General features: G+C 39.7%; 1 protein-coding gene across 1 annotated transcript; it reads left to right on the plus strand.

The window, feature by feature from the left end:
- The first annotated feature begins 20,695 nt into the window (after nucleotides 1–20,695).
- LOC108901650 (piggyBac transposable element-derived protein 3-like) lies at nucleotides 20,696–22,471 on the plus strand. The gene has a single exon (XM_018703207.2). The coding sequence runs from the start codon at nucleotides 20,696–20,698 to the stop codon at nucleotides 22,469–22,471; it is 1,776 nt and encodes a 591-aa protein (XP_018558723.2).
- Nucleotides 22,472–23,418: the final 947 nt, after the last annotated feature.

A 23,418-nucleotide genomic window follows, 5' to 3' on the forward strand; every position in this document is an offset into this window, starting at 1 on the left:
TTTGGGCCGTCCTGGTGTGATGGAAATGGTCATGGCCTCTTCTATATTTAATGGCAGTAGATTACCACTGCTGCCAGAAAGGCAAGCACATTTTCAGTCAAAAGAGTGAGTCAGAAGATCTAAGTAGTCTTTTAGACAAAGAGGTCCAGTGGCATTCAAGTATTTGAATGTGATAGTGTTGGACACAGAGCAAACAATCTTGATATTGTAGCTCATTATGTAGCCACAGGTTAAGCTAATTAATGTTTGTGTCTGAGATTCCACTGTAATTTTATGATGGTGTAAAAATAGCTTGCACGATCATAACACAATAAATGTACAATAAAAGATGCTAACAATGCAAGCTACATTTTTCTCAGAGGTAATTAACATTGTTGGAGAATGTCAGAAATGCTGCCTCAACACTGATTAAGTTATTGTGAGAGAAGAGACATGAGCTTTCCAGTCTGTTAAATCAAAATTTCTCATTAAGTATTAGACTGTACATCTCAATAGAACTGTGATGTGAGACTTTGAACCACTACATAGAAAATTCTGCTCACTGCCTGTAATTCTGTCTCAGTCCTTTTAAGTCATAAGGTGATGTTGTCCTTCACTTTGCTGTGTGCTTCAGTGATTCTTTAAATCGTCAATACATCGCTGCAAAAATGGAAAGACTGCTATACATCTGTAGTACATTTACTGTGGTAGGTGAAAAGTCAGATTGCCTTTTTTCTCTCTCTCTCTCTCTTTGCAGTCTTGTTACCACTTTACCTCAGGCTCAAACAGACAGTCTTGTCTGCCCCTCTCATGACTGAAAAAGAAATACAGAGATTGTGAATCGTTTCCAACATAAAGCACTTTGTTGCTTGTTATTTGCTTTTTCGTCAAGATGGCTAAGTACAATATGCCAAGTTGCATAAATACATTTAATATTTGAAGAATATTCATTTACCCTGAAATGTAATCTCATATAACGACCAAACAGAAATCTTAAAATCTGAAAACTGCTGCTCTACAGCATTCATATTAACTTTTTATTATCCTTCTTTTGAGCATTTTTCATATCCCTAACCCTAACCCTTCATGTCCCAATACCCTGAGCTGGAAATTAAGCTCACACTGCAAATATTCAGCAAAGTCGTTAAGCTGTTTTAGTTTTTTTTCTTAACTGTAGTCTGTGAGAGGTATGTGCAAACATGCATGGTGGGCCCATCTTGTCACTTAACGATAGCCACTCACTTTCTGATAGCAACACACCTGACTGCCTTGAAGAAGTAGCACTATTATAACCTCTTGTGTTGTAAATGTAACGTTGGCTGAAGCTCCTGGCAAGTGACCATCACCACCACCTGCTCCCAGTAAGAAACCGTATTCAGAGAAAACTTACAAATAGCCCCTTTAAATTTTGCATTGTCTACATCTATGTTTGCATCATGGTAGTCTTCTTCTTCACTGCTTTTGTTGGAATATTGACCAATATGACCAACTGTCAGTCAGTGGAAGAGTATAAAACTGATAGCTGATGAGTGTGAATCACATTCATTGCATTCATTGCATCATCATGGGCATATGATACAAATAAAACATAGACATTGCTCTACAGCACCACTGGTGGTCAATCCCATACTCCCACATTTTTGCGTGACTTACTGGAACATGTTAGTGGTTAGTGCCTTTGCCTCAAAGAGAGAAAATCGTGAACTTCAAAGTCCACTGAAGTTTATTATTGAAGTTTTTCAGCCTCTCGAGTTATAGTCCAATATAGTCACATTATTGCAGTAAACCTTTGTTAAACATCAAGGTAATCCCAGATGTCTATATCCGCTAATGTCCTTTTCAAATTCTTTTTCTGTATTTACTGTAGAGCTCTTGTATGTTTTACTGGAAAGTGCTCCAACACTTCTGAGTGGAGACTAGAAACTCAGAGCACTCTTTGGATAAAAGGCAGAAATACTGATACTGTGCATCTCATCATATAAACCTGTTAGAGTAATCAAGCAGGAATGCCCGGTTATTTACAGACAGAAAGAGAGCAATGGGGTTGCAGTGTATTGAAAGAAAAAAAAAGATCAACTTAGATGGGAGGTAAGGACAGAGTGATGGGAGTGTGAGTGTGCGTGTGTGCAGTTGGCTTGCTTGCTGCATGGTTGGCATATTCTCAGTTGGATGAGAGGACATTTATGTGATGTCAGCACGCATTAACCTCTCTGAAAATACATCGGAAACAAACAGGGACACATGTGCCCAGATCCCACCAGCTCTAAGTAACAAGCCTCTGGAAGGAAAGGCTATGCTGGACAACACAGAAAAGATCCAAAAATAGAAATGGGAAGATGAAAATGGAAGGCTTGACAAATAGTAGATGAAATTCATAGTTAAGTTATCAGTGAATTTATGCGGCTATTTTTGTGCAAAATCAATTAATTAAGTGGATACCTTTGACCAGTCCCAGATTTTATGCAAAGAACATAAAGGTATTCCCAACAATGTATTCTTAAAAGCTTGTCTTAATGAACTTTTTGGCTTATGACAAAGGTAAATTATAAAGGTTGTTTAAAAAAGTTTTCATCTGCAATCAAAAATACAGGCAAACAGTTATGTCCCTAGATCACACTGCATGTCCAGATGCATATCTGGCTCAAGTTCAATTTTTGAGAACTTGTGGCATAGCAGAGCTGAGGCTTACACTTTGATCATACTTGTTATGCCTTGTAGAGGCAAATCTGCACAGTGTCTGCCAAGACTACGCAGAAAATAGTATTTTTATAGTTGCATTTCTGGCCAACACGCATAGTTTCAAGGGTGCTGATTACCTTATTCTGTGTCATTTATATATGAGAAAGTAACAAGCACACACACTGCAGACCAAATGACATGTTAATTGGCCACTGGTTAATGGGAATAATAAGAAGCTAATTATAAGGATCAGAATGTGAAGCTTTCTCATAACACCACCCCCTAAGGACACAACTGTTCCACCAAGTGTAGCAACAAACTTAGCATGATAATGTCATTGTAGGGTACAGTGTTAACAACAGGTTCCCCTGCCTGCATGTGCAATGCCTAATTAAATCCATCTGCATGTTACAGCAAACATGTTCCAATTTCTCTGTGTTGACACAATCATGGAGTTTCTCTCTCTCCATTTATCTGTGATAAAATATTCTAAACTCAGTGCTCTCTTACCTGTTTTTGACCACATCAACTTGCTCAGGTGTTACGAACATCAGTGTTTTCTAAATTATTTTGTCTGACATACCCCACAGCCCTATCAGATGAGTTCAGGCATCCTTAATCACACCTCTTTGATAGATGGTCTTGAAAATGGAATTGCTCACTAAAACTTCATGCACAACATGGTGATTCTTTAGAACTGTTGATATTTACGCTTGGTCTCTTATTTTCTGTTTCTCAGTTGGCTCATTAAGTTCATCCACTCGGCAGAAACTGGATCTTTAAGCCATTTATCCATGACTTTTATCTATCCAAATGTTCTGCCTTCTTGCTAACGAGTTCAGGGATAAAAATAATCATACCACATTTTGGTGAAAAATGGTGAAAAACAGCTAACTCAGGTCAGTGGGAAGCTAAGATGTGTTGTCCTATTGTAACTATAGTTATTGTGGGAATAAATATATTACAGATCAGCAACACAATTTTGTAACTTTACATATTAAGTATTTTACTACAGAAATTGGGAATCCCTTCATGTCATAAATTCAAAATCCAATTCTTCCTATTTCTGCTCTGACACTTTAATAATGTGAATAATTTATGTGCAGAATTGATGATGCTTATGTGCATGTGCATAATTAGAAAGCTAGGGTTGTTGAATAATTGACATGACCTCTTGCATGTTCAATAGATGTGATTGCCTTTACGCTAATTTTACTGTTTCTTGTGCAGTTTCAAATCCATTTTGAGCGAATGTGTGGGTTTGAATGGCTATTAGAGTGCTGAGGTGTGTTTTTTCTCACATTAACTAATCAGCTCAACTCTGCTCTTCTTTAATTGTCACTGCCACCCTCCAGAACTATTTGGGAGAACAGTCTGCTTTCTCCCTTTCTTCACAGTGATGAAACTGTCCACCTACTCTTTCTGCCTCTCCCACTCACACTCTAGAACCTCCAACCAAAGGCAGTGAGGGCTGCTGTGGCCCTCTGGGCTTTGTCAGCCAGCTCCTGGCTCCCACGATACAGACAGTCCAGTGTTTTCCTAGTACTGCCCTGTGGGCTGAGATGCTAATTTGAAGTGTTCCTGGATGAGACAGCTCTGTGAGAATATAAGCCGGAGTTCACAGAGAAGGACTTATAATGATTCCATGCTTTAATGCTCCTCTATCACAAGCACAAATGTTAGAGCTGGTTTTAGAAACCTAAATTACCCTGGCAGCCTGTGCTACCCAGGGAAAGGTAGCTTTTGTGGGCTGTGGCTCCCAAAAATAGTTTCACAAGGCATTTACTCTGTAAATTTTTAATGTTTGTGCAGTCTGTAGTGGGAAGCTAAATAAACAAGTTGCAGATTTTGTACATGCCGAAATTAGAGTGTAGTGTAGTGTAGTGTATAACCTTAGCCCAGAAGGACTGAATCGAGGATAACTGGACTTGGTTATAGATACCTGAAGATATTTGACCTCTCACATTATGGCTTTCATAGTGTATGCACACGTTTACCTATTATTTGTCTTTAACTGACCAGATTCCCATGAAATTTGCAACAGAATGCTCCCAAAAGTACCCCCTGACCTTTCATCTGGCATCACCACCATGTCACCTGGTCCATCTCAAAGTTGAATGCGTGAACTTTGATGACTTTTCCTTTTTATGTGCATAGTTCAGAGTGAGGCTCATTTTAATTATTGTGATACTGTGACATTCAATTTAGTGCAAGAAAATGGCCAAAATTCCAAAGAAAATCTAAATCCAATGGGCAGATTGACACAAAACACTTAAAATTCCTATCAATGAAATTTTACAGATGTGTACAACAAATTTTATATGTCCACAAAATATAGACCCAGTTTACTTTCTCTCACAAAATGGTGAGAAATTAGACAAAGCCCACAACATTCTTTATCAGATAGCTATTGATAGAGGAAGTTACCTGATTCCCTTTTTGAATTCTGACTCAAAAAAAATGTCCTTCTTCTGCAAGTAGGGACACTATGTTGTGAAGTAAATGCACCATTTTGCCCTCATTAGAGGTGCTGAGTCAGCCAAATAGAGTGTTTGCAGATGCAGTCATTTCTCAGGCCACTGTCTCCTGATGAGTCCTTAATAGTAATGAGGGCAGTAACAACATTTATGTTCTACATTTGTAAAGGGCCAAAACAATGCAATGTAAAATCCAATGTAAAAATCAGGTATAGAAAAAGCCTACAATCTAATAGATAATAATATCATAATTCATATTATATGAATACATAATGCATATATTGGCCTACTAGAATGTAATGATACAATATAGCTGGTGTATTATATCACAAGGCCTTAATACAGCATTTTAACAAAATAAATTAGTGCAGTATTAATTATTAAACAGTAAAAGTCATGTAATTTACTGTGTTACTCTTTATAGTGTGGAAGTTTTGTTGTTATTGTGGGTTGTATCATGTTGCTTTCTCTAGTCTGTGTTAATCAGATGTTAAAAAATATACCATAGTAAGATCAGGTTTGGAGCAGGTATTCTAGAGGGGATTTTTTTGACATGGTGTCTTTGATGTGAACGTGTCAGCTTTGTTAGACATTACATATATTACTGCCCATAATATTAAAAAAAGGGCAGTATGGTGATGCAGTGGTTAGCACTGTCACCTTACAGCAAGATGGTTCCAAGTTTGAACCCTGGTTTGCTCTGGGCTTTTCTGTGTGGAGTGTGTGTGTTCTCCCTGTGCCTGCGTGGGTTCTCTCTGCTCTGACTTCATTGCACAGTCCAAAGACATGTGGTGACTCTAAATTGTGAATGTTTGTCTATATATGTTAGCCCTGCGATGGACTGGTGATGGATGATAGCCCTGAGATGGCCCTGCGGTGGACTGGTGATCTGTCCACGGTTTATCCAGCCTCTTGCCCAATGTCAGTAGGGATAGGATCCAGCCCGCCCACGACCCTTGAGGATAAGCAGCATAGATAAGAGATGGATAAAACAAAACAAAATACAAAAAAAAAAAAAAAAACCCAGATAAATTTTATTTATCTATCTGTGGTATTTATCAATATTTGGTCAATATTGGCATGTACTATAGGAGAAGCTTGCTCTGCCTACATTATGTGACAAGTGGCAGGTCCTGTTTGCCATGTTCTGCACAAAGCATTGCATTCTTCCAGACAGAATACATTCTCTGTTCTAGCCATGAATGCAATGAATACAGTGGTGACAATGCAGGGAAATGCACACAATCGTATGTATGGTAAACCTGCCACTCTCAACATAACCCAGCCATGGACAGCCATTGTTAAATGAATAGCTTTTGGGAAATGTGCTTAATTGCTTTCTTGCAGAGAATTAGATTAGAAGTAGTATAAGTATGAATGTAAGAGCCAGCAGCCAGTTGTAAGCTGTGTCTGCTGTCATAGTTTTAACAACTGAGGTAAACTGACTTACCTTGCTGAAACACTGCAAGCCCAGCATTTGTTCTTATCCTCTTTAAAGATTAGCACTCAAGTAGTTGATAACAACCAAAGAGCAAATAAATGAGCGGGGACTTGGAAAAAAACGAGACAAGACTTCCAATTAAGCCCTATCTGTAAAAGCAGCACAGACTATAACCCTCAGCGGGACTAACTTCTTTAGATAGAAGTCTTTGACCTTAACACACAACTTGAGCCCATGCTGCACACACTGCTACTGTCAGGTCCGCCACTCACTATTCAGGTTCCTAGTAATAAATGATTGGGCTCTAAAGAGGTTAGAAATGACTAGAACTGTTGCTCAAGAGCAACACGGTTACCTCTTCATGGATTCTCTTGTCCTGGAAGGACTCTGTGAGGTGTTTTCCTGCCTTTGGATTTGGTGGTGCTGCTGTGCACTTGTGTAAGATACAGTAGCTCTATTATTAGCTTTATCTTCAGCCAACAGAGAGATGAGGCAACCATGCACTGTGAGACCACAACTCCTGCACTAAGTCATCTCCTGATAGATCCAAGGTCACTTTATGCTCACTGTGTGGTATCCACCCTGAGTCTCTCGTTCTTGTTTGAAGCACTCAGTGAGAACTTGGATGCGTTTCTTGCTTTCATCCTCTGAAGCAGCAGAGGAGGCAGAACGCCTTGTGTGCTCTTTACGCGCATATTTGGCACAGGCATAGGTTTTTTTCACTCATGTAATCATTTGTTTGTAAGCTTCGCCAGCTCAGCTCGGGGCAAGCTGTTGTCATGGCAACACCTGTCCCTTCGGATTATAGAAGCTGTCACTGGAGCCAATTCAGCAAAGGGATTTTTAGCTGCCTGGTAACATTTGCGCCTATTTTACCACAGATATGGCATCTTCTTGGAAAATCATCACTAGGAAATTAATGAGGAAAGTTCTGCCCACACTTGGTCCTCATGATTTTACATGTATGAAGTTTGGCCAGGGTCTGCCAGCATCTACTGTGACATGTGCTGCGCAGTCTGTGGGGTCACAAGTGGTGACCCATATTTGAATTAGTGGCACCTGCACAGATCGGTAGAGGTGTGTGAGCCTAGTTTTCTGATTTACAAAAAAAAAAAAAAGAAAAGAAAAGAAAAGAGAAAAAAAAGCAGAACAGCATTTTCCTCCCAAGGCCCTTCAGAGAGCTCTGTGACTGTACAGAGAGATGTTATGTGTATATGCCCTGTAGGGTGACTGTAAAACCTCTGACATTCAAAATCACTCCGGCTATAATTAAAACATTTAACAGTGCACGTCTGACAGCTGTAGACACTGAGGTTGTGCCTTCTTTCCTCCAGTTAGGAGATAAAAGTGATATATTTGTCCTATCAAGTAAATCATGTCATCAGGTAATTGCAGTAATCAGAGATGTACTAATTTCCAAGAAAACACAAGAAACAGAGGGTATGTGTCTGTCTTTAGAAAACAAGCAGGAAAAATTTGAGCGAGGATGTTAAGCAATAACTGTGTGATAATGATTACATTACTGTATACAGTATACTCTCTATCATATCTGTTTTGGTACCATTCACGTGTCATTCAGTCGAGCATTATTCATCTGCGTCGAGCTGGAAAAACAACAGATTTGGGGGGCTGGGTGCAGAGAGTTGATGAATTTCAAAACAATGCACATCACTCAATAAACAGTGGAGTCTAGAGTATTTAATCTCATGCATATTTAATGAGGGGATATTAAAAACGTGCTCACTCATATTGGGCACGCTGAGCTGTGTGCTGCTGCTATTTTTAGATCCTCCTTCGACTGTTTCTGGCTCCGCACGTGAGGCTTTGGGAATGTCAACAGAAGGCTGCAGATAACAAGATGGAAAATGGGAAATGTCAGAGATGACAGGGCTGCTGTGAGTATCTGTGTGCCTTTTTTCTAAATATTGTCACCATGATTAGCGTCAGGCTTAGAGGTGAAACATTGGCCTTTTGCCTGTCAGGCAAAGGCATGGTTATTTAGGTTTAATACTTTTCCCCCAGTGAGAAGATGATTTGGGGGAATACAGCTACTATTTATAATATAGTATAGTCATGTGTTGAGAGAGATAGAGAGAGAGAGAGAGAGAGAGAGAGAGAGAGATAAAAAGAGAGTTAGTGATGGGGGAATATGAGCAACTGAGAGCATTAGCCAGATGTAAAACTTTTGTAGGTGTATGGGGTTCAAATACCACTCTTCCCACATCTCTCCTTCACTTCATGATCAATAGTACATTTTTACCAGTGGAGGGGTGGGAGTCGCTTTCAGCCCAGAAGTTCAGTGCTTCTGTCCATCTTGAGTTTTATGGTGAAGTCTTAAAACTGCCCAGCAGCACATGGCAGATAGACAAAGTTTGCAAGTAGCTGCTGAACACTGTGGAGAATTTAGCTGCTAAAGAGCTGGGTGTTTCCCTAAAATACTCCAGATGTGTTCTTTTGGATTCAAGTCAGTGGACTTACTCAGCCAGGTCAAAGTTTTAACTCTGACCTCTTGAGTGATTTTTGCTGTGTGTTTTGGATCAGAGGAAAATTCCTCTCCTACAAAGCTTCTGGGGTGTCTTTGGAGTCATTTTTTCATTCAGTATGTAGGTATAATATATATACCTATATATAATTCCTAGTGCCATCTATAAATGTAATCTCCCCTACACCTGTTGCGCTCATGCAGCCCCAAATTAGCACACACACTCTTACCTCCATATTTCACGATTGGCAGACTGTGCAGTCTCTCTGGCAGTCCTGGCCAGGTCCAACATGCTGTACCCCATCTGATCCACACAAGTTTATTTCGGTTTCATCTCATCAAAGATTGTGCTGCTAATACTAATCAGGCCTCTTTGCATGTTCATTGGCAAAGTGTAATCTACTAATCTTGTACCATTTTGTGCGCAGTCATTTTCTTCTTGGATGCCATCTGTAGAGGTTGACCTTTCTGTTTTTCAACTGCAAGGTTTCATAAATAGTGAATCATGCGTGGCACAAGGACAGCCACTTTACCTTCTGTTATTGCTAGTTTTACTCTTCCTGGTAGCATGGCTCACTGCTGCAATTGTGTTTTAGCTTATGTTAGTAGCCTAGTGATGGCCTTGTACCGTCTCTCATCTTTGTTAAGTCTCACAAGGGTTAGGGTTAGGTGTAATTAGCTTTGATTGTTTTAAGAGTGTACTTTGGTCTTTTATTTTCAGTGTAGTCTATTTAACCCGTTTGTTTTTAATTATACATCAGATCAAATACCCTACACTTTGATGTAAAAACAATACAATTATTGTAAGATGGTATCATTTTGAATCATTTAACGTTTTGGTGGTATTGTACAGGGGCGCACTCAGTTTTGTTTTATACGGAACGCCATTGTTGTGTTTACAGCTTGTTTGCCTCCCCCTGGCCAAAAATATATATGCTTAAATGGATTTCATCTCCATTATTTTAGACTGTAGACCATTTGGGTCCAGCATCCTTACTTTTTAGTACATATCTTCAACACCACTTTTCCTTGTATTGTAGCAATCCATCTTCAGCATATGTAGAACACTGAACAGGATGGGGTGGTTGGGTCTGTTGTGTGTAGAGAACTTGTGAATCCACAGCTCTTTCAGCTTGGACTTCAGCCAAGGCAGAATATTGTTAGTTAGCCCACAGGATTCAGCCTGAAATTTTACTTGCCCGCTGAGGTTTCTCCCAATCCTCATAATTACCACGCTGCATCTGGAGCTGGGGCTTTCAAAATTCGGTCTCCATCTAAATATTGGCTTCTAATGCATTGAAGGATATCTGATGTCTGCTGAGTGAGGCCCATTGGAACGATTGTCAGAGTGTGATCCAAAGCACAAATGTTGTGGTGAAATATTAGTTCTATGAGCTACATTTTATGCCTTTGCGGCAGCAGTGGCCAGGGGCATTATGTTTTTGGGTCGTCTGTCCATCTGTCTCCTTCTTGTGAGCATGATATTGCAGTAACACCTTGAGCCAATTTATGTACAAAAAAATGTTTATGGATTTGTGAATGCAATATCTCCAACCTGCCCTAAGCAAATTTCTTCAAATTTTGCAAGGCCAAAACACATTTTGGGCCATAACTCAAGAATTCACATACTAATTAATTGCAACTTGACTGATTGGCAGAGGCACACAAACACAAGGTGCTAATTCTAGCTTGTTTGTTATTTATTGATGGTGTTCTGCTCACATTAAAATCCTGGAATCAGAAGCATCTGTTTGTTTAGTATGAAAGTTATGTCTGTAACCAAATTGTGACTTGAGGTTACCATCTGATTTACTGTATCAAACTCTTGAGAGGTCTGACCTATTACATGGAGCAAAGAACTTTGCTTAAGTAGCTGTTATTCTCTCATATAGAACATAGTAGCCAATCTCCTCTAAGAGCATGATGGTCAAATTTTTGTCTGGTAATCAAGTTTAACTTACATATCAATACCTTTAAAAGGATCAGTACACTTTCTTTGTATGTCACTTGGCCCTTTAACTACAAATAGTGAAAATGATATGAAATTAAATATTCTTCCATCTGATTGGTTTCCGTTTTGCGGATGACTTTGAAATATCAAGTGCTGCGACATCCTTGAATGCACAGACGCACTTTTCTTAGCAGTCCATGCTTGCAATTCTATAGCCAAATGACAACAAAAGAACTCAATTTAAATGTTGACAAAATGTACATGTGGATGCTTTAGTCAGTAACTGAATTAAAGTCAATAACTGCCCTGATAGTTAAAAAAAATAAAAAAAATAATAAAAAAAATATATATATATATATATATAATTTTTTTTTTTTTTTTTTACATAAAGACAATTTAATGACAGTGTGGCTAGAATAGATAAAATAGATGTGTGGTTAAGATTTCTGTCTTTCTTTGTTCCAATAATCACTAATCACTAACATCAGAGTCTGAGCTGATCATTTTTGCTGTAAATGATACTGACAATGTACATTATTTCTCAATAAGATACGGAGGAAAATGTCTTTTGGTCTTTTTCACCTTCCAATCAGCCTGCTTTGATATGATGTGATGTGATGTGAAATGAAATCGACTAAGCGGTGATGTCATGATTAGTGTTTGGAAATCAGCTCAGTCTGTCAATCATCTTGCCATCACAGCACCCATCAAAGCCCCAGAGAAATGAAAGCCAAGGGCACGGCGATAAGACTGACAGAGGAAAAAAAAAATGGAGGGGGAGAAATGGGAAGCTTAGGAGGTGATGGAATTTATGAAAAGGCTTGTTAGAGGGAAAAAAGAAAATATAAATTCATGAATATAAGTACGAACTGAAATATATATATATACACAGTATACAAAGACAGAATCTTGAAGAAAACGCAGAAAAATGGCAAATGGAAGGATATAGTGATTACAATATTTAAAATCTTTGGGGCTTATTATACTGTCAGTCACACTGGGCTTTAGCTGCTAATCTGATCCCAAATAGAACCCTAAATCCAGTCATCTTTATTCCTCTGCTCACTCACTAATGTAGGCCACTAAGGACCAGCATAAACACTGCTGGCACAAATCTTTAGCACTGATCGCTGATGTCTAGTTAAGCCCATTCCTCAACTAGAAATGCAGTGTACCTGTCAGTGGGTAATTTGAAGGATGTGTGATGAAACAAAAGACACGGTTTTCTATAGTAACACATGTACTGAGAGTTTGCCCCCCCCCCAAGTGCCTCGTGGTGCATGCTGTTTCTTACATGGGCAGCCCCAGAGGGAGACAAACACCTAACTCAGCATTAGCTTCGTGTTCTGTATGCAAGGTGACACAGACATCAAGTGGGCTGACACAATGTGACACTGCACTGCCAACTGGTTGAGAGCATTCAGAGTAATGTTGGGCAAAGGGAGAGCTATCTATGTGTGAATGTGTTTGTATTGCCTTGGGTCTCTGTTATATCTTGTCTTTTATGTCTTTCAGCATGGAAACCACTCTGATTTGCCTTATCTTTGATACTCCTTATCTTGTCTTCCCCTTACTGTCATTGAGACACACTGAGGGTTTTCTCCGATTACTAAACTGTGTTTTGCAACATTATTATAACTTCAACATGTCTATACTGACTCAAACCACACTAGAATGCAGCAATCTGTAATTCATAAGGCCTTCAGACATCTTGTGGTTCTACACATTTTCCCATCTTGATCTCAGCTTTTTGTCCAATTTCACACAGGTTACACTATATAAACAGACTCTATGCTTGACTGCTCCCCTGTCCACAGCATTGCTCCGAAAATTTGCATATATTCAGTCATTCATTCAGTCATAAAAAGCTCATCTAACTCTAACTGAGGATGACCCAATATAAGGGGCATCTTGGCACTTGGCATCCACTTTTGTTCAGTAGCCAAAAAAGCAATGCAGCATTTAAATGACCACTCATTCTCATTCTCTCCGACGTGGACCTGACTGCTGGGTCTCAAAACGGCAGCTGATCTCCAGCTGTTCAGATACATCTGCCTGTGGCTAGATGTCCTTCCCCACTGGGCAGCTGTGAGTTGAAAGTCCCATGCGAGTTCTCTCTCTCCCACTCTTGACTACCACAGGTCAGAATGATGGGCAGGTCGACTGCTAAATTGTCAGGAATCTTCCTCAGATACACTTTACAGCAGAATAAGTGTTCCCACATGGCCACTGCAACACAAAGCAGAGCTCTCCTACATTTATTTAAGGAAGTCCTCTCAAATACAGTGGCTACAACCACCAGAGATCATACCAGAACAGAACTGCATTGATAAAAATAGTGTTAGCTGCTATTCACTGCTAGAATTCATGTGCATATCTCAGATTTGTAACTCCAAACAAGTCTGATAGCTCTTTCCCACAATTAGAGAAACAACTGTCATGTCATGATCATAGGTGAGATTAAAAAAGGGATTTTTGTTGACCTACACAGCGAGCTGGCTACCCATCTACTTTCATGAAAATTATGACAAGTGTGGATGAGATTGTTTTAGCTGCACAAGTTGTTATACATCAACTACAGCATACAGAATGCCCCCCAATGGAAGCCAGTGAGGGATAGGGCTTTCACTTTTTATGTGAAATTCGAACGTTTGTTCAAATGTGGGTGAAAAGTACATATTCAAACTGCAATTACCTGTTCAAAATGTAGGCTGCAGTCTCTATAAGTGCATCAGACCATATGAAGTAGTTTGCTTGTGATCCAGTTGAGGGAGCTCTATCAGCTTGACCTATTACCTTCCCTATGTCAGTAAGCTAAACTAATGGTAATGCAGTATTATTTTTGTTTGAATTAATTCAAACGAATTGCAGGTTGTTTTGAATTCATTCAATCTTGATTTATTTTTATTTTTTTTGAAAAACCGACAGTCCTAGTAAGGAATTGCAATCCTTTCTGCTGGTGATGGCTACTGGTTGATCGTGACATGGGTGATGGGAAACCTTTGTTTATGTGTTTACTTTACAGTGAACCAGATGTCTCTGTTTCAAGCTCCTGGTTGGGGCTTGGTCACCATAGTTTAGTTGGGCCACGCTAGTGGCAGGACATTTAGACTGCATGTGAGATGTCTGGAATTGGCCAGGTGGAACAGTGCACTATATATATCAGAGATTCAGTGCATTCTAAGTAGTATGTTGTGACCTACACAGTGTTTCTATAGGTCATGTATGTTACATTGACGTCACAGGACAAAGAGCAGCAGAGATGCATGTGCCACATGACGGAGATGGAGGAGACAAACTGAGCACATGCGAGCGGAGGGACCTGCTGGCAGAGCAGCTGTTTTACACACAAATATAATGCACAAATTCACTTTTAAAATTCCAGAGTTATTCATCAGCATATGTGATAAAGAAACAATTCAAGTTGGCTTTACATGTTTGTGATATGATATCAAGATAGACCAAAATTTCATGGTTCACTTCTTTGACCTTTCATGGTTCACTTGTTTGCCTTCCCTACACCTCCTACATAGAGTCTGTGTGAAAGGTCGTGCTGGTGCTATAGATGACACGTTAGTTGGGGGTTGTGCACATGTGAGGCACATTTACTCTGCAGCCTCTGCCAGCCATTTTTCATTTGCACTTATGGTGACTATCCCTGTGTGTATTACGCTGTTCAAACTAATGAAAGGTGAAGCATCCTTCTCTGACAGGTCATGTGTCTGTCGATCATCTTAAACCCACCTTGCTGGAGGTTAGGAGGTGTTGATCGCCAATGTCCCTACAGTGCCACACTCTTATCTTTAACCTCCTCTGTCCTTTACGTGAGTGTGACGCTGGGTTGTATTGTATCCAAAGGGACAATGACTTGTTTACAGTCTGCTTTTTTATGCTCACATTTACAATATTTACATTTCTCCCTTTTACACATTTAAATTCTCATAATGTTTAACCTCTCAAATAAATCCATTATAGTGACAATAGGTCTGTGCAAATATCTGAGTGCAGTTTGAGAGTATAGACCATTTTCATAGCAGATTTAAACTTGTCATTACAGGAAAAGGGCAGGTGAGACAAATTTCATGAACAATGGCTTAGTTCCATCAAGTGTCCCAGTAAGCCTTGACAGTGAGACAGCTTGCTCAATACCAGAACGTGAAAAATGCAGTCATTTTTAATGTTATCAATTGCACCTGTGCTTCTCCTGCTATGACAAACCACCAAGACAGTTATTGGATGAACATCAATAGCCTGCACACCAGCAACCTTTACAGCAGGAAATGTCTAGTTAAAGAGACATGCAAATAGCAAACAAAAATCCTATAATCTTCAGCAGCGGCTCAAAGGGCTGCAGTCTGTAAGAACAAAGAAAGGTGTTATTCTTTGAGAAGCCTGCAGCTCCAACAAAAATTTGCTTGTCCTGCAATTACCTTTCATAAATGGAAACAAAAGATTGGAGCTTCTTATTCAGGATATACTTTTAATTAAATGTCCCTAGTGAGCTATTATCATTTTTTTTTTAAATAGATGATTGTCAGTTACTGCACCGTTCATTTTAACATTAATTTATGTGTGGAAAATGTCAATGACATTCAGTTAATCTTCTTCATATGTAATTAATCGAAATGATGAGACTCCTTTGTATTCTAGTGTAAGAGCATGACTGTGACCCCTCACATTTGTCTGTCTCAGGTGAATTGAGACAGTATTTCTTTATTTTAATGGCAGTATCTTATCTTTATCTGTCTATTTCTTTCCTTTTTCTGAAACAAAAATTACAGGACTACTGAAATATATCTTAGTGACTGTAAGCCGTCTAAAAGAAGTCAAAATACTATGGACTAAAACTTTTTTATTCTATGTGGTCAAAAATTTTATTTGGAGGTCATCTGCATTACAGAAAACACAGATTTAATTTTGCTGTATACTGCGGAACTATTAGTCTTGAATGAAAATAAAAAAGTTAGTTTTTTGGAAAAGAGGTTTAAAGTAATCAGGGGTTTGGAAGAATCAGTTGAAGTCAGATGAAGGCATAATTAATTAATTCTGGCAAAGGAAAGCTAGTGAGTTGTGAAATCCATTTATCTAATGGCAGGACACTTGGATTAATTTCAAGAAACTATATCAATATCAATAAAACTTCCCTAATCACTATTTTTATATTAACTGTTGGTCTAATAGCTACATGAAATATGAAATGGGTCACTTGAAGTGCTGAACCCTGTGAGCAAAGTTTATTATTGAGTTATATTTCACTATTCACTATTGCTTTAGCCTCATTTCCAGCCACAGCAGGTAGCTTTTTCTAATCAAAACACTCTGATAAACCCCCTATTCACTGTCTTGGTCTGCTAACTGGATATGTTGTGGCTGAAATGTGTGATTATTACTCACTGTGCTGCCACCAAGTGGCCAAAATATCAATTAGTGAGCTCTAAAATGACACAATACAATAATCCATGAAGACGTAACATGCAAACCATCTTATGACAACACTGAAACAAGACTTTTCGAAGAAGCGATTTGACTCCATTTTGTAACTAGCATCTCATGTATTTTCTTGTGTTATATCCTTTTTAAATCAGCTTCACAGTCAAGTCAAGTCAAGTCAAATTTTATTTATATAGCGCCAATTCACAACAGAAGTTATCTCGAGGCACTGTACATATAGAGCAGGTCTAGACCGTACTCTTTATCTTATAAGATTTACAGAGAAAAACCCAACAGATCCCACCATGAGCAAGCACTAGGCGACTGTGGCAAGGAAAAACTTCCTTTTAAGAGGGAGAAACCTCGAGCAGAACCGGACTCAAGGTGGGCGGCCATCTGCCTCGACCGGTTGGGTTTAGACAGAAAGAGAGGGGGTTGGGGGAATAGGGTAGGAGAAAGACAACATTGCAGATACACAGACTAGGTCAAAATGTAAATAGTAGAAGTAGTAATAATAATAATAATAATAGTAATAATTATTATTACAGCTAAAGGAATAATAATGACAATGGTACATTAATAGCACTAACACTATCAATAACACTAGTAAATGTTTAATTATTGTTGCATCATGGGTTGAGCTGGATCATGGGAGCAGCAGGAGACTCTCCAGCTCTGGAGGCAGTGACATTTAAACTATACTGATTTATCATATAGCACATTTAGGGGATGTGAGAGAGAGAGTGTGTGTGTGTGTGTTTGTTACACATGGCATACGTTGTTTTATAACTCGTAAATTTGACCTGCTCCACTTTTTACAAGTAATTGTTTTGAAGGATAAGACTACATCCAAACTGCTACATGTCCTTTTTTCACTGTGTACACATCATTTATATGTCCATTAAAATGGACAATATACATTCTTTGAAAGACTTGACATAGAGTGAAAAGCAGGTGTAGCTAATAATGTTAATGATGGCTGTTCTCTATTTAATTATCCCAGTAAGTCATACCAATCAACCAGCATGCACAAAAAGGCCCTGGAACTGGGACACCTAACCAGAATACAGCCATTGCCTACATTATTAATTAAACCTGTTCTTCTCCTCCTATAACATGTATGTGTGGAGAGATCTGTGTGCAACTTTGTGGTCAGATGTGCAGCTCACTTGTATATTTCAACCCATGGAGGTCAGTGCAGCGACCGCCCCACACACACACACACATACAATATTTAGCACTGAGGTACTGCTTAAGTGGCACATGTTTCCACAGCACTTCATTCTTACCTGTTTGCCCACAACACCAATACTCATAACAACCTTTTGTGCTGTGTAAAGTTAATTAGCGCTGACATATTCAGTCCACGCAGTCATGAATGTAGTGTTCATTTCCATTCTTACTTTTAGTGATCTTGACATTGCTCTAAGCAGCACTGCAGACATGGTCTCTTTCTGGCCTGTGGATTATTGCCTGAATTAAATTACGCTCCTCTCACTGTTCGTAGCTCTGTTTACAGTTGCCTCTCTCTGTTTTCTCATTGCCATGAAGTCTACCCGAGAGTTCATGTTGAATAGTTCCTAGCATGTGTATGTGTTAGAGACACAGACAGACACACAGAGACAGTGTTGTTCATTCTTGGGCGTGCACACAAGTGGATGATCATGTCACTTCATCTTCTGCTTGATTGTCACTGTGATGTCTCAGAGCTGTCCATCAAGAAAACATGGGAGATCACGTGATGGACACACGCCACAGCAATACTTCAGACCACAGAGATGCCAGAAGCTTTTGGCATAATGTTTTCTACTGGGTCATCTTATATATTGTGGAGTAGCAAGGTCATTTTATGTCTTATCCTAAGTGTTAAAATCTAAAATGAGTAAAATATGCATGACAGGCGGATTTTCTACTCTGGCCTATATATACTGTATAGCACTGGGAACATAGAAAAGGGCAAAGGATTACCAAACACAAGCCTATAAAGCCCAAAGGGGAAAAATAAGATCCTTGTATCATTTATGTGACATCTTACCTTTGCAGTGATGATGTCTGTCTGTGGAAGAAAGATGTAATATACTTAGCATAAACAGTAAAAATTTTAACCATTGGAGCTCCATACAACTTAACTTTGGCATACTTTTTAAAAATAGCGGCATGTCTGCAAACAATGAATAATTCAGTAACATATTTAAAAGCACACATGCATGTTTTAGCATTCGAGGTCTAATGCAAGTTCTCGTACTACATTCTGTGGCTTGGTGTGTCAGTCACTTGCAGTGGGTGGTTCAAGACAGTTTATATGAGGGTGGCTGGAGTACCAGTATGAAGTACATCTACTCACCAACACTGGATAGATGCCATAAACTCATGAGTATATATTGTAAAGTGATTAGGACTCAGTTGAATGTTCCCTAGCATTATACAGCTCCCCAGTCTTTTTCGTTTCTATGTTCCAGATCATGCACTGGAACCTACACTCATACATACAAACACCTTTTTGTGTTTCACTAAAATATTTCTGGTAATTTTGTTTTTAATAAATGTTTTCATTCGGCCTGACACATAACTGCAGTTGTTGCCGACCAAAATGACATTTCCTGTGTTTGCAGGATCACAGCAAAAAATGTAATTAAGAGAGTAGACGTTGGCCTTATAAAACCTTCAGACAGCTCAATAGTCAGACATTGACGAGAGCTGCACAAAAGGATTATCTCTCAATTCAAAGAGGGGCAGAGGCACGCCACAACATTTAATACCTTGAAATGAAGTTGAAATTACAGAGAGAAAATGTTCCTGTGAGAAGAGGCATGAGTCGGGGATGTCAAAGTTCTGAACAGTTACACTCATTAACTATTGAACCTTAATTATGCGGAATTATGGACAGACTAATTGGGCTTGTCCAGTTGGATTTACCCCAAGCCTTCCTTGGCCAAAGTAAGCTGGGAAAAGAGTGAGTGGCATGGCAGATCCTCAAATTCTGCCTTCACTGCAGAAGTAGGAATATTGCCTTTTAAGGGTGTTTTCACCTACAACTATTTGTCCTTTCTTACCTTTTGGTCTCACCTGAGGTCTGAGGTGTGTAGGTTGTGCCAAACGGGGACACTAGGCGTAGACATGCGCTGTGAGGCTGACAGAGGTACTCTGTCCTCCAAATTGCTGCACAGGTTGATGTCAGATGTCAGAGATTTGTGCTTCCCTGTCAGGACCAAACTGTCTGTCAGGACTGTCTGTCCTCCTGTAAGAAAGTGGGGAGCTGTTTTGACCCCATTTAGAAAAGAAAAAAAAAAGCTCTGTACAAAATGTCTCTATGTGTCTCTATCTGTTAAAGAGTCACACTTGTAGTCCTTGGCAGGTGTGAAGGTGTTGAGGTGAACTGAGCTTTTAGCTTTTTCCAGTTTGTTCTTTTGACTTAACCCATTTAATCCCACCGGTCACAATAGTGACCGTAAAAAAATCTTTCATTTCTAAGGCTATAAAAATGTTACTGAATGATCTATCAATTCATTTCTAGCAGATACTGAAATAATAAAGGGTCTCAATGAAATATGTGCAGTGTTGCATGTTTACTGTAAATTGTCACATGACCAGAGCTGTTTACTTCCTGTTTGCGCCAAGAGAAGAGGATGGCAGCAAGAAAGCTCCCAAAGAAAAGGTTAGTTAAGTATGTTAACATAAAGATAGGACATAGATTTTTGGTACACATCATGTTTAAGGTGTCTAGTATTGATATATGCATTTGCAGTTATTCAACTTTGTTTAATGTGGTCATAGAACTCACAAACATGTCACTGGCAACAATAGTGACCGGTGGGATAACCCATTGTATCTACATGCTAATACACATAGGCTAACTTTTCTACCTTACTTTCTACTGCTACCTAACTTTCTACCTAATTTTACACTCAGACACACACACAGAAACACACACACACACACACACACACACACACACACACACACACACACACACGAACCCAAGGAAGACTAGCTAGTTAGCTAATTCTGCTAGCTAATTCTGCTGCTACCTAACTTCCTACCTACTGCAACTTTCCACACACACACACACACAGACCCCAGGAAGACTAGCTAGCTAACTACCAAACTTTCTGCTGTTTTCTTTTAGATTTACTTTGAGTCAAGTTCTTGATTTGTTGGATCAAGATGAGTTCCCAGACAAGGCATGCAGCATTGCAATCATTCCTCAAAATGAAAAAGATGCTGTACTCAGTGATTGTGACAGTGATGGGTCTGACATGGACTATGAGGGGGAAACAGGCCATTTGCCAGCAAGGCTGTTGAATGCATATGCAGAAGTTATGCAAACAGAGCATGATTGGAATGATGGCCTCCCCTTCACCACACCCCCTTCCCCTCCCCAACCTCCTTCCCCATTTCCCTGTTCCAGCTCCCCCACCTCCTGCCATAACAATGAAGGCCAGCTAGAAGACGCAAGGGCCTCTAGCCTCCAGAGGGGCCAGCCAGAAGACGCAAGGGCCTCTAAGCGCCAAAGGGTTCAGCCAAGTCAGCCCGAAGAACCAAGGGCAAAACTGCAAGTGGTTAAAAATAAAGATAGAGTATTTAAGCGATCCAAGAGGCCTTCCACTGCTGTTATTCCAGAATACACAGTATACAGACCAAATGCTGCAGAATGTGTAAAACAAAGCTGCCCCAACCCAGTGGATGTTTTCTTACTGATGTATCCACCCACCTTGAGAGAGATCACAGTTGAAATGTCCAACCTCTACTCCACCCAGACCAAGGGAAAGCAACTGAATCTAAGTATGGATGAGCTCCTCACCTTCTATGGCATCCTAATTGCAAGTGGATACAGCTCTGTCCCAAGAAGACACATGTACTGGTCAGTTGACAATGATGTACACAATGAGAGCATTTCAGGTGCCATGCGGAGAAACCGCTTTGATGATATAATGGCCTCAGTTCACTTGGTTGACAACACCAAGATCACTGATGACCCATTTTTTAAGGTTAGACCCATATTCTCTGAGCTCAATCACTCATACAAAATCATGCCATTTCAGGAATGGTTGTCAGTGGATGAGAGCATGATCCCATACTACGGCCGACATGGATGTAAACAATTCATCAAAGGCAAACCAATTCGCTTTGGTTACAAGGTATGGAGCCTCGCCTCATCCAGTGGATACATGTACCACATGGAGCCATATTGTGGATCGCACACTCTCCTCCCAGAGACAGGGTTGGGTCAGGGACCCAGCGTTATCATAGGTTTGGCAGAGCAAGCTCAGGTGCCTCAAGGTTGCAAGTTCTTCCATGACAGCCTCTTTACCACTCTTTCACTCATGGATGAGATGACAAAAAGAGGATATGGGAGCTCTGGGACCATGAGGCAGAACCGCCTGTTTGATGTCCCATTCACACCACAGAATGCCTTCATGAAGTTACCCAGGGGAACCTCTGAGGTTCTGTGCCAAGGAGAGAAGCTGCTGGTCCGTTGGAAAGACAATAACATTGTCACAGTGGCAACAAACATGGATGAAAAATACACTGAGACCTCTGTCAAGAGATGGAACAGGCATCGACGTGCCTTTGACAACATCCAACAACCAAAATGCATCAGCCGATACAATGAGCACATGGGTGGTGTAGACCTTCACGACCTACAGGTTTCACGATACTATATCTCAATCAGGTCAAAGAAGTGGTGGTGGCCCATCTTTGCATGGTCTATCAACAGTGCTCTTGTAAATGGCCATCTCTTTTACAGAGATGTTATTGGAGGGACCATCGACCTGCTCACCTTCTCACGGATAGTCTCACAGTCTCTTCTGCAAAGGTTTGGAACGAAACCACTGAGCCATGGAAGGAGATCTCTACTGAGTGCTACCGTTGAAGATCAGGCAAGATACGACAAAGCTTCCCACTGGCCATTTAACACAATGCACCGGTTCCAGAGATGTCGCCATTGTGAGAAACGCACTACCTATGCATGTGAGAAATGCAAAGTACCACTGCACATTGAGTGCTTCAAGCTGTACCATGGAGTGTAGAAGAAAAACAGGAAAGACAGGAGAATGCAGTCGGACATAGAGTTCACAAGCATGCACACACACACACACACACACACACACACACACACACACACACACACACACACACACACACACAAGTGGTTGCATACAGTTATGTTATTTGATGTTATGATGTTATTGATGATGGTATGATGGTATGATGTTATTTTTTTTGCTATTTGTTCTACAACCTATTTTATTTTGTTGTTTAGTCAGTCAGTGTAGGCCTATACTTGAAAGCATGTTCAGCCGGCTACCTCAATCCTAAATGTTTACCTTCATGTTCAGTGTGTTCAATGTATACTGCACTAAAAATGAATGTGTTCAAATGAATTTTGCACTAAAAATGAACTCTTTCAAATGAATGTTGCACTAAAGTAAGTTGCACTAAAGTTACAATGTTGAAATACATTGATAATTGTTGTTGTTTTTTGTCTTAACCTCAATATTCATAACAGTGCTCCCAGTATTCATATTGCTAGCCGATAGTATAAGGCAATATGTAAAATATTCACACTACCATGAGAGAGCATTTAGAGGCAATGCTGGAACTTTTAAAAGTGATAATAACTAGCCTTTGATATAAGGATTTTATACACTCTCGCGCACGCGCACGCGCACACACACACACACACACACACACATACACACACACACAAACACACTGCACAGGTCAAATAGACCTATATTCAGTCTGTCCAATGGTTGATACAACACAGTATCCCACCGGTCACAATTGTGACCGATCATAAAACACACTTTTTCACACACTTTTCCATGAAAATTTCTAAAAATTATGATTGATTGTTTCAAAGGGATACTAATGACACATGATTTGGATATTTTTGTGTCTGGGAAAAATTTGGGATTAAATGGGTTAATGTTTGGACGTTAACAGCAGCTGTAAGTTGCCAACTCTAAACACT

This window comes from Lates calcarifer, linkage group LG5 (assembly GCF_001640805.2).
Source record: "Lates calcarifer isolate ASB-BC8 linkage group LG5, TLL_Latcal_v3, whole genome shotgun sequence".
In the NCBI taxonomy this organism is placed as follows: Eukaryota; Metazoa; Chordata; class Actinopteri; family Centropomidae; genus Lates; species Lates calcarifer.